Source organism: Ranitomeya imitator, chromosome 1 (genome assembly GCF_032444005.1).
Source record: "Ranitomeya imitator isolate aRanImi1 chromosome 1, aRanImi1.pri, whole genome shotgun sequence".
NCBI classification, from domain to species: domain Eukaryota; kingdom Metazoa; phylum Chordata; class Amphibia; order Anura; family Dendrobatidae; genus Ranitomeya; species Ranitomeya imitator.
The window spans coordinates 1058681476-1058694060 of NC_091282.1; the positions used below are offsets into that span (position 1 = coordinate 1058681476).

Here is a 12585-nt window from a genome sequence, read left to right on the forward strand (position 1 = left end):
CACACATGACACAATCTGCGCTTAGTGGCTTCTGTAAGTGCTCACACGACAAATTCTGTGCTTAGTGGCTTCTGTAAGCGCTCACACGATACATTCTGCGCTTGGTGGCTTCTGTAAGCTCTCACAAGACACACATTCTGCACTTAGTGGCTTCTGTAAGCTCACACGCGACACATTCTGCGCTTAGTGGCTTCTGTAAGCTCACACACGACACACATTCTGCACTTAGTGGCTTCTGTAAGCTCACACATGACACACATTCTGTGCTTAGTGGCTTCTGTAAGCTCACACGCGACACATTCTGCGCTTAGTGGCTTCTGTAAGCTCACACACGACACACATTCTGCACTTAGTGGCTTCTGTAAGCTCACACACGACACACATCCAGCGCTTAGTGGCTTCTGTAAGCTCACACATGACACATTCTGCGCTTAGTGGCTTCTGTAAACTCACACACGACACATTCTGCACTTAGTGGCTTCTGTAAGCTCACACACGACACATTCTGCACTTAGTGGCTTCTGTAAGCTCACACACACACATCCAGCGCTTAGTGGCTTCTGTAAGCTCACACATGACACAATCTGCGCTTAGTAGCTTCTGTAAGTGCTCACACGACAAATTCTGCGCTTAGTGGCTTCTGTAAGCGCTCACAAGACACACATTCTGCACTTAGTGGCTTCTGTAAGCTCACACGCGACACATTCTGCGCTTAGTGGCTTCTGTAAGCTCACATACGACACACATCCAGCGCTTAGTGGCTTCTGTAAGCTCACACACGACACATTCTGCACTTAGTGGCTTCTGTAAGCTCACACATGACACATTCTGCGCTTAGTGGCTTCTGTAAGCTCACACACGACATACATTCTGCACTTAGTGGCTTCTGTAAGCTCACACACGACACACATCCAGCGCTTAGTGGCTTCTGTAAGCTCACACACGACATACATTCTGCACTTAGTGGCTTCTGTAAGCTCACACACGACACACATCCAGCGCTTAGTGGCTTCTGTAAGCTCACACACGACATACATTCTGCACTTAGTGGCTTCTGTAAGCTCACACGTGACACATTCTGCGCTTAGTGGCTTCTGTAAGCTCACACACGACACACATTCTGCACTTAGTGGCTTCTGTAAGCTCACACGACACACATTCTGCACTTAGTGGCTTCTGTAAGCTCACACACGACATACCTTCTGCACTTAGTGGCTTCTGTAAGCTCACACACGACACACATCCAGCGCTTAGTGGCTTCTGTAAGCTCACACACGACATACATTCTGCACTTAGTGGCTTCTGTAAGCTCACACGACATACCTTCTGCACTTAGTGGCTTCTGTAAGCTCACACACGACATACATTCTGCACTTAGTGGCTTCTGTAAGCTCACACGTGACACATTTTCTTTTTGCATCAGGTAGTTGTTAAAAGCTCGTCTCATAAAGCAGGATATGTGCTTCATTCAGCTTATTAGATGACGTCTTAGGCTACTTTCACACTAGCGTCGGATTCGGCCCGTCGCAGTGCGTCGGGCAGAGATTCCGACGCTAGCGTTTGATGCACCGCACAACGGGTGCAGCGGATGCATTTCTCCGGCGCATCCGCTGCCCCATTGTGAGGTGCGGGGAGGTGGGGGCGGAGTTCCGGCCACGCATGCGTGGTCGGAAAAAGCGGTCCGTCGGCAGCAAAAAACGTTACATTTAACGTTTTTTGCTCCCGACGGTCCACCACAACACTGCGCAACCGTCGCACGACGGTTGATACACGTGTCAATACGTCACAATGCGTCGGTAATGTTACTCTATTTGGCAAAAACGCATCCTGCAAACAACTTTGCAGGATGCGTTTTTCCCCCTAAACGACGCATTGCGACGTATTAAAAAAAAACGCCAGTGTGAAAGTAGCCTTAGGCTGGGTTCACAATCTTTATGTGCACAACCATACCTGGAATGATCCAGGGTTCCCTACCTGATCGTACAGGCTGTAAGTTCGGGTCGAGACCCCATTCTCTGGACCGAGTTTTGCAGTCTGTATAAAGACCTTGAAATGCGCTCATGTGAATGGTCCCATTTTCATTTTTGGGTCATGTTTAAACACAGACGTATGAATGAGGCGTTATAACAATGCAGAACACACGACCGCCACTGCCAGCTCCTATCCTCCAGCTTCTATTGGTTGGGCCTTATACACACATTTGAGTGCAGTGCCAGTTTTCTCATTTTGGTGTATTTTTTTGCGGTGTTTGGCCAGCTGGTTCACTCGTGGGTACCCACACAAACATGCCTCGCCTTCTGCCCTGGTATCACTTCTATACAGAGTATGTATTGAAAATCAATACATTATGGCAGAAGCCTGTGTGTAGCGCAAGAGTCTTGTGGTTGTCTCTCCTTCATGGATGCGGCACCCAGAGAAGAGCTGACACTTTTTTTTTTTTTTATCAGGCGTTTGTTCCAAACCAGTAAAGGCTTATATACTAGTATGGGCGCTGTACATCGGAGCTTGTTTGGTGCCATGATTCTGCCATGCATGTGACTGGGTGCAAAAATCCTGATCACAGAGGTTGTTTTTATAATGCTACATCTTGTAGTGCCCCTGCTGGCACATGTGAGAATAGCATTATAAAAACATTTTGCACAAAGTCCTGGTTTCTCTTTAAGGCGCACATGAGGTCCTACAAGTCAAGGTTTCCCTGCGTTGTCTGTGAGCAGTGACATACAACACTGCATTTAGCCTATGTCGCTATACTGCGACAGTGTAAAGTGCACAGGCAGAAGACAATCGGACACTGATCAGAGCCGTACACCGCACTGACGGTCTCTGGCTCCCTTCCCTTACTGGCCATGGATCTTCACGCTCCTTCTTGGTGACAGCACGGCCCTTCTAGAATTGCTGCGGTTTGTGGCTTGGCTTTTCTGGCCTTTGTCAGTGCAGCTGTTCCATTCGATGCTAACAAGTGGAGCAGGTGGGGAGGGCTGGCGGTGATGGCGGAAGAGGTGATTCAGTGGCTGAATACCGCCTGATTGTAGGCTTGTGACACATGGCAATGAGCTTGTCCTCACTGCGTCTTCATTATAATAGCATCTTCTGCCCGTGTATATAGCGGCACGCTGATAATTGCCAGTGATTGCCGCATAATTGCACAGCCTTCCTCCTTATCGAGATGATGAGATCGACTTAAGAAAAGGGATCTGCTTTATTCTCCCGCTATCATGGCGTGTAAGGAAATGCGCCGTTCAGACTGGTAACACATTGTAGCCCTCATTATAGCTGGCATCATCTCTGCTTAGCAATCCGTACAGTTTATTAGCTATTTCATGAGCATTCTTCTGAGACCCTCGGCCCCCTGACCTATACTAATACAGCCTATTCTGTGGGGTGACTCTCCCTCTTCAACTTTTTTGTATTTTCCTTTGATTTCCCCAGCACTTTCTTTAATAACCTCTTTATCGCTGTCTTTGCTGTTGGTCTTATAGACTGCACGTCCCCAATGATGGCGGTGCTGGGAAACGTCACTTAGCCGCCATCTTTCTGGTGTGAATGTTCCTGTGTGTGGATGAGATGTTCACCTCCTCGCTCTGTTCTCTCCTAGCTCCCCGCTGACTTCACCAAGCTGCACATTACAGACAGCCTACATCCGCAGGTGACCCAGGTGTCCTCCAGTCATTCAGGATGTAGCATCACTAGCGATTCGGGGAGCAGCAGCTTGTCTGACATCTACCAGGTAAGCCGGCACTGCGGGGATGATTGGATACAAAAAGAAAATGTCTTTTCAGTGACTTTTATTGTCTTAAAAAATGTCTTGACTATGAGACCTATCAGTAAAGATGTCTTTTGAAATATCTGGAATAAAAATATAACAAAAAATGCATATTTCGACCATCTTGTAAAAAAAAATCTATGCCAGATAGAAGGCGGTATAGTGAAGAAAGGGATTAGAGGGTTTGCACTTTATAGGGAACTAGCTGAAGAGCCCGGCGTTGCCTTGGCATAGTAAATATCTGTGGTTAGTTATAGCACCTCACTTCTCTCAATCCCCCCAACATTTGTCATTTCGACCTCACATCTGTCATTTTCCAATCACTCCACTATTTTCCCTCACTCCTCTCATTTTGCACTCACACCTTTTCATTTTCACCTCACACCCCTCATTTTCACCTCACACCCCTCATTTTCACCTCACACCTTTCATTTTCCCCTCAGTATATACATGTTTGTCATCTCCCTTAGGCTACGTTCACATTTGCGTTGTTGGGCGCAGCGTCGGCGATGCAGCCAACAACGCATGTGCACAACGCTGCGTTTTGCGACACATGCGTTGTCATAAGAAAGCACAGAGCAGGAATTTCGGCACAGGAAAAACGCTATAAGTAGCGTCCTCTGCGCCCTGTCTGTGCCTCTATATGACACATGCGTTGAAAAACGCATACCGGCGCATGTCCATGCGCCCCCTATGTTAAAGATAGGGGCGCATGACGCATTCGTCGGTATGCGTCGACACTGCGCCCAAAGGCGCAAATGTGAACGTGGCCTTATATATAGTATACACCCTTACGTCATCTCCTGTATATAGTATATACCTGTATGTCATCTCCTCCTGTATATTGTATATACCTATATGTCATCTCCTCTTGTATATAGTATATACCTGTGTCATCTCTTCTGTATATACCTGTATGTCATCTCCTCCTATATATAGTATATACCTGTATGTCATCTCCTGTATATAGTATATACCTGTATGTCATCACCCCTGTGTATAGTATTTACCTGCTGTATGTCATTTCCTCCTCTATATACCTATGTGTCATTTCCTCTTTTATATAGTATATACCTGTAAGTCATCTCCTCCTGTATATAGTATATACGTGTCCTCTCCTCCTGTATATAGTATATACCTGTGTCATCTGCTCCTGTATATAGTATATACCTGTCATCTCCTCCTTTATATAGTATGTACCTGTATGTCCTCTCCTCCTGTATATAGTATATACCTGTGTCATCTCCCCTGTATATAGTATATACCTGTATGTCATCTCCTCCTGTATATAGTATTTACCTGTGTCATCTCCTCTGTATGTAGTATATATGTGTGTGTCATCTCCTCCTGTATATAGTATATATCTGTGTGTCATCTCCTCCTGTATTAGACCACGTTCACACGTTATTTGCTCAGTATTTTTACCTCAGTATTTGTAAGCTAAATTGGCAGCCTGATAAATCCCCAGCCAACAGGAAGCCCTCCCCCTTGGCAGTATATATTAGCTCACACATACACATAATAGACAGGTCATGTGACTGACAGCTGCCGTATTTCCTATATGGTACAGTTGTTGCTCTTGTAGTTTGTCTGCTTATTAATCCGATTTTTATTTTTGAAGGATAATACCAGGCTTGTGTGTGTTTTAGGGTGAGTTTCATGTGTCAAGTTGTCTGTGTTGCGTTGCATGTGGCGACATACATGTAGCGACTTTTGTGAGATGAGTTTTGTGTGGCGACATGCGTGTAGCAATTTTTTGTGTCGAGTTGCATGTGACAGGTTAGTGTAGCAAGTTGTGTGCAGCAAGTTTTGCGCGTGGCGAGTTTTATGTGTGGTGCGTTTTGAGTATGTGCAAGTTTTTTGTGAGACATCTTTTGCATGTGTTGCAACTTTTGTGCATGTGGCAATTTTTCCGCGTGTTCAAGTTTTGCGTGTGGCGAGTTTTCCATGAGGTGAGTTTTGCACGTGTGGCGAGTTTTGCGTGAGCCTAGTTTTGCATGTGGCGAGTTTTGCGCGTGGCAAGTTTTGAGCGGCTACTTTTGTGTTTGGACTTTTATGTGGCGAGGTTGGTGTATGTGTGGTGGAATGTGTGCTGAGGGTGGTATATGTGTTCAAGCACGTGGTAGTGTGTGGCGCATTTTGTGTGTGTGTTCATATCCCCGTGTGTGGTGAGTATCCCATGTCGGGGCCCCACCTTAGCAACTGTACGGTATATACTCTTTGGCGCCATCGCTCTCACTCTTTAAGTCCCCCTTGTTCACATCTGGCAGCTGTCAATTTGCCTCCAACACTTTTCCTTTCACTTTTTCTCCATTATGTAGATAGGGGCAAAATTGTTTGGTGAACTGGAACGCGAGGGGTTAAAATTTCGCCTCACAACATAGCCTATGACGCTCTCGGGGTCCAGACGTGTGACTGTGCAAAATTTTGTGGCTGTAGCTGCGATGGTGCAGATGCCAATCCCGGACATACACACATACTCACACACATTCAGCTTTATATATTAGATAATGAGGCCATTATTAAAGGGAACCTGTCACCTGAATTTGGCGGGACCGGTTTTCGGTCATATGGGCGGAGTTTTCAGGTGTTTGATTCACCTTTTCCTTACCTGCTGGCTGCATGCTGGCCGCAATATTGGATTGAAGTTCATTCTATGTCCTCCGTAGTACACGCCTGCGCAAGGCAAGATTGCCTTGCGCAGGCGTGTACTACGGAGGACATAGAATGAATCAAACACCCGAAAACTCTGCCCATGTGACCGAAAACCGGTCCCGCCAAATTCAGGTGACAGGTTCCCTTTAAGAGGAGTCCCCTATTTCGCTTCTCCTGTAGCAGTCCCTGTGGAGGCCTAGTGCATACAGAGACTTCCACTGGCTGTCAGCACAAAATAACAGTTCAAACCGAAAACAGGTGCTTAGCGGTGCACCCTCTGTGTACTGGCGAGCATCCTGTGCAGTCTCTCGCCTTCTTCTATCCATCCTTTGGTTCCTGAGTAGTCAGAGCGGAGAATTCAAAAGAGGAGGCCGAGGTGGATGGAAAGCAAATGGGTGGGAAGGTGCGTTGAGCTCCTGTGCGTGGTTTGAACAGTCATTTTTGTGCCAACAGACTTCCTTTGATATTCTGACTCCATTATTAAAGGATTTTTCAGCTTTCAATAGTGCGGACCCCAAACACTTGCAGTCATGAGAAATAAGAATCCAGGTAGTACTCGCCCTCCCCGGATTGTGGCTTCTCTAGCAATGCTCTTGTTTCCATTTTTTAGGCAACAGCACTGATGTTATTATTACAGCAATCATCACTGCTTCGTCCAATCACTGCGCTCACCAGTTTGTGCCGCTTACATCAGCAGAGCGCTCCGTGATTGGCTGCAGCGGTGATGTGAGCTATTATCACCAAGATACAGATACTGTAGCAGTGGGTGAGAGCTGGTGCCGGACCTTGGGAGGGGGAGTGCTACCTGAATTTGGTATGTTTCATGACTGACGTCCACATTGTTGGCAGTGGAAAACTGATTTCAGTGAATGTGACAAGGTGCAATGAGTTTCGCCACAGCGGCATCGTGCGGCAAGTGTGAAGACCGACGAGGGCAGGCGGCTTGTGTCCCTCCAGCTTTACACAACACATGGCTTCTATTCCTTCTGCCTTCTTACCTTTTATAATGAAGATTGACTTGAGCACAATGGCTGCTCTCTCTACTAGAGAATTGTCGCCACATCTCAATGTGAAGTTTATTTTTTTTACACTGCCTCACGTCTATTTTAGGCCGACCTTGACAACAATATCCTGTTGTGCTCGGGACGGCCAGGCACTAACGGCTGCTTAGATTCCTGTTTGCCTCACGTGATTCCCGGCGCTCAGGAGGCTGGATGGATGTGGGGGATTTCAAGGTGAACGGACAGCCGCTGTTCCCTGCGCTCGTACAGGCCAATGTGCAGAACATATCTTACAATAAACATTGTGGCCGCGGAGAGACATTTTTCCATACAAATATTATAGAAATGAGATGCAGTGATCCGTCTATAAGAGCCACCAATAACTGCAGTAGAACGGGGGGCGGTATTCTTCTAGAACATGGCGAGCGTGTAGAATATATCACGGAACTTAATATAGGCCAAGGGTGGTGTCCTCTAAAGCTCTGAGTGTACAGTAAATGTAGCTGTACCTGCATCCTGGTCATTGCCCAGCGTCTCGTGTCTCCGCTTACATGAGGGTCTGGCTGGCTGATATTTGTAGTGCAGCACGTGCAGCCATTCCCATTGTTCTCTCTTGGAATACAGTTGTGGCCAAAAGTATTGACACCCCTGCAATTCTGTCAGATAATACTCAGTTTCTTCCTGAAAATGATTGCAATCACAAATTCTTTGGTATTATCTTCATTTAATTTGTCTTAAAAGAAAAAACACAAAAGAGAATGAAGCAAAAAGCAAAACATTGATTATTTCACACAAAACTCCAAAAATGGGCCAGACAAAAGTATTGGCACCCTAAAGGTACCTTCACACATAACGATATCGTTAACGATATCGTTGCTTTTTGTGACGTAGCAACGATATCGTTAAGGAAATCGTTATATGTGACAGCGACCAACGATCAGGCCCCTGCTGGGAGATCGTTGGTCGCTGAGGAAAGTCCAGAACTTTATTTCGTCGCTGGATCTCCCTGCAGACATCGCTGGATCGGCGTGTGTGACACCGATCCAGCGATGTCTTCACTGGTAACCCGATGTTTACCCTGGTTACCAGCGTAAAAGTAAAAAAAACAAACATTACATACTTACCTACCGCTGTCTGTCCCCGGCGCTCAGCTTCTCTGCACTCCTCCTGCACTGGCTGTGAGCGTCGGTCAGCCGGAAAGCAGAGCGGTGACGTCACCGCTCTGCTTTCCGGCTGCTGTGCTTGCAGTCAGTGCAGGAGGAGTGCAGAGAAGCAGAGTGCCGGGGACAGACAGCGGTAGGTAAGTATGTAATGTTTTTTTTTTTTACTTTTACGCTGGTAACCAGGGTAAACATCGGGTTACTAAGCGCGGCCCTGCGCTTAGTAACCCGATGTTTACCCTGGTTACCAGGGGACTTCGCATAGTTGGTCGCTGGAGAGCTGTCTGTGTGATAGCTCTCCAGCGACCAAACAGCGACGCTGCAGCGATCGACAACGTTGTCGGTATCGCTGCAGCGTCGCTGAGTGTGAAGGTACCATTAGTCTAATACTTGGTTGCACAACCTTTAGCCAAAATAACTGCGACTAACCGCTTCCGGTAACCATCAATGAATTTCTTAAAAAATGCTCTGCTGGAATTTTAGACCATTCTTCTTTGGCAAACTGCTCCAGGTCCCTGATATTTGAAGGGTGCCTTCTCCAAACTGCCATTTTTAGATCACTCCACAGGTGTTCTATGGGATTCAGGTCTGGACTCATTGCTGGCCACCTTAGAAGTCTCCAGTGCTTTCTCTCAAACCATTTTCTAATGCTTTTTGAAGTGTGTTTTGGGTCATTGTCCTGCTGGAAGACCCATGACCTCTGAGGGAGACCCAGCTTTCTCACACTGGGCCCTACATTATGCTGCAAAATTTGTTGGTAGTCTTCAGACTTCATAATGCCATGCACACGGTCTAGCAGTCCAGTGCCAGAGGCAGCAAAGGAACCCCAAAACATCAGGGAACCTCCGCCATGTTTGACTGTAGGGACTGTGTTCTTTTCTTTGAATGCCTCTTTTTTTTCTCCTGTAAACTCTATGTTGATGCCTTTGCCCAAAAAGATCTACTTTTATCTCATCTGACCAGAGAACATTCTTCCAAAACGTTTTAGGCTTTTTCAGGTAAGTTTTGGCAAACTCCAGCCTGGCTTTTTTAAGTCTAGGGGTAAGAAGTGGGGTCTTCCTGGGTCTCCTACCATACAGTCCCTTTTCATTCAGACGCCAACGGATAGTACGGGTTGACACTGTTGTACCCTCTGACTGCAGGGCAGCTTGAACTTGTTTTGATGTTAGTCGAGGTTCTTTATCCAACATCCGCACAATCTTGCGTTGAAATCTCTTGTCAATTTTTCTTTTCCGTCCACATCTAGGGAGGTTAGCCACAGTGCCATGGGCTTTAAACCTCTTGATGACACTGCGCACGGTAGACACAGGAACATTCAGGTCTTTGGAGATGGACTTGTAGCCTTGAGATTGCTCATGCTTCCTCACAATTTGGTTTCTTAAGTCCTCAGACAGTTCTTTCATCTTCTTTCTTTTCTCCATGTTCAATGTGATACACACAAGGACACAGGACAGAGGTTGAGTCAACTTTAATCCATGTCAACTGGCTGCAAGTGTGATTTAGTTATTGCCAACACCTGTTAGGTGCCACAGGTAAGTTACAGGTGCTTTAATTACACAAATTAGAGAAGCATCACATGATTTTTCGAACAGTGCCAATACTTTTGTCCACGTCCTTTTTTATGTTTGGTGTGGAATTATATCCAATTGGCTTTAGGACAATTCTTTTTGCGTTTTTTCATTTAAGACAAATTAAATGAAGATACTAATAACAAAGAATTTGTGTTTTCAATCACTTTCAGGAAGAAACTGAGTATTATCTGAGAGAATTGCAGGGGTGTCAATACTTTTGGCCACAACTGTAAGCATACAGACTAGCACCAGAAGGTCGAGAACCGGAGGGGCAGGCTTTTCACTGTGACCATGCAGAAGTGAAGAGTAGTACTAGTTATTGGATTACTAGTTGCTGCAGCTCCTTCAGCTCTTCTTGTGCGGCAGATGGCGTCACACAGCCCTGTGTCCTGCACTGACAGTCTGTGGGCAGATTGGGAATCTGCTAGTAATTAAATTGCTGCACGCAGACCGAGAATCCAAGCCTGGCAGATGGAATGTACCAGGACGGGCTGTTAAAAGCTTTCTGCCAGCTTACAGTGAACTACGGGGCCTGGCACGTGAGGGCGATTCAGCTCTTATGCTACATGGAAAAATCTGCCCTCCACTACTACTCATGAAGATGCAGAAACATGTCCTTTTTGTTTTTTGCTTGTGCTGACTAGAGAAGCTTACAGTACAAGGAGTAGATGCTCTAGGCCCGGTGTTCACACTGTTGGTTAGCGGTGCAGCTTTCAGCCTGATCAATGCAAAATCTAGTGGGAACCAGAGAGAGCTACATGTTGCCAGAATCGGTCTGATCGCCCGCCATGGCATTTTATCAATCCATAGCTGTAGTGGGTCTCCAGGCTGGAATACTCATCTTTCACCATCGCTTCTGACAGCTCTCGGCATGCGATATGCAGATGTGGTTATAGGGCACAAATGAGGATAGATGGCCTGCCAAGAGTAAATGATCAATGGCAGATAACAAATTATCATTTTGTGGGGTATTGAATCGTTAATTCAGTATCCCACAAAATAATTATTTTAATTAGTATAAGTTGTATTGGCCAGTTAGAGAGGGGTCTTTTGTGGTGGGGCACTGGCCCTTTACTTATTTGCTATGCATATGTAGATGTCACAGTATATGTTTGCTTCATCCTCCGGGAATGCGCAGTGGTTACTTACTGGTAAGTGTACGCATGGCCAATAAGCCGGGGATTTACAATCCATATTTGTGGGTGCATAATCCATAGGGTATTACTGTCAGAGCAATGTGGGTGAGATTTTACCAATACGCATCAATAGGCAAACTTAAAAAAGGAAAAATAAATCTAAATCTGCAAAATCACATAAAGTTGTTTGATGCAGATTTTTTCTGGCTACAAAATGCACATAAAGAAGAAAAGTTAGGCCATGTTCACACAGTGCGTTTTTTACTGCGGAACCGCAGCGGTATTGCCGCTGCGGTTCCGCAGCTGTTTTCCATGCAGGGTACATAACAATGTAACCCTATGGAAAACAGTCACTGCTGTGCACATGATCCGGAATTTAGTGTAAAAAGCCGCGCTGAATAGCCGCGGTAAAAAAGAAGGAGCATGTCAATTCTTTTTCCTGAACCGCAGCGGTTCTGCACCCATAGACCTCCATTGTGAGGTCAAAATCGCAGTAAAACCCGCAGATCAAAAATATATCTGCGGGTTTTACTGCGATTTGATGTGCAGAACCGCTGCAGCAGGAAGTGCGGGGGAGCGGGCGGAAGTGCGTGGGCGGAGTGTGGCTGCCCCCCCGTGCTCCGATCCCGCCCCCCCGTGCTCCGATGCCCCACCCCCGTGCTCCGATGCCCCCCCCCCCAGTGCTCCGATGCCCCCCCCGTGCCCTAATCTCCCCCCCTTATACTTACCCGGCGTCCCGGTGTCCGTCCGGCCGTCTTCTCCCTGGGCGCCGCCATCTTGCAAAATGGCGGGCGCATGCGCAGTGCGCCCGCCGAATCTGCCGGCCGGCAGATTCGCTCCAAAGTGCATTTTGATCACTGAGATAGGTTATATCTCAGTGATCAAAATAAAAAAATAGTAAATGACACCCCCCCCACTTTGTCACCCCCATTGGTAGGGACAATAAAAAAATTAAGAATTTTTTTTTTTTTTTTCACTAAGGTTAGAATAGGGTTAGGGTTAGGGGTAGGGTTAGGGTTAGGGTTAGGGGTAGGGTTAGGGGTAGGGGTAGGGGTAGGGTTAGGGTTAGGGGTTGGGTTAGGGGTAGGGGTAGGGTTAGGGGTAGGGTTAGGGTATTTTCAGCCATTTTAGCCCTAAAAAGCTTCCTAGGAAACACACAGTAAAAAAAGGATAAAAAAACGCATCAAAAAACGCATCAAAAACGCATCAAAAAAGGACAAAAAAAGGACCTGCGTTTTCTGCCAAGAGCTGCAGTTTTTTAAAAAAAACTGTCCTGAAAAAAAAAGGATGGAAATCCTG

The 12585-nt window shown here is 46.4% G+C and overlaps 1 protein-coding gene across 25 annotated transcripts in view; it reads left to right on the forward strand.

Moving 5' to 3' along the window:
• The window catches only part of RAPGEF2 (Rap guanine nucleotide exchange factor 2), a 253329-nt gene that overhangs the window by 200730 nt on the left and 40014 nt on the right, over window positions 1-12585 (forward strand). For 24 of the 25 annotated variants that reach the window (XM_069744150.1, XM_069744146.1, XM_069744157.1 and 21 more), the window contains one exon: window positions 3596-3727. The exons of the other annotated variant lie outside the window; for it this stretch is intronic. In XM_069744150.1, coding sequence (XP_069600251.1) covers window positions 3596-3727 — 132 coding nt within the window. The remainder of the gene's footprint in view (window positions 1-3595; window positions 3728-12585) is intronic. 25 annotated transcript variants of the gene reach the window in all.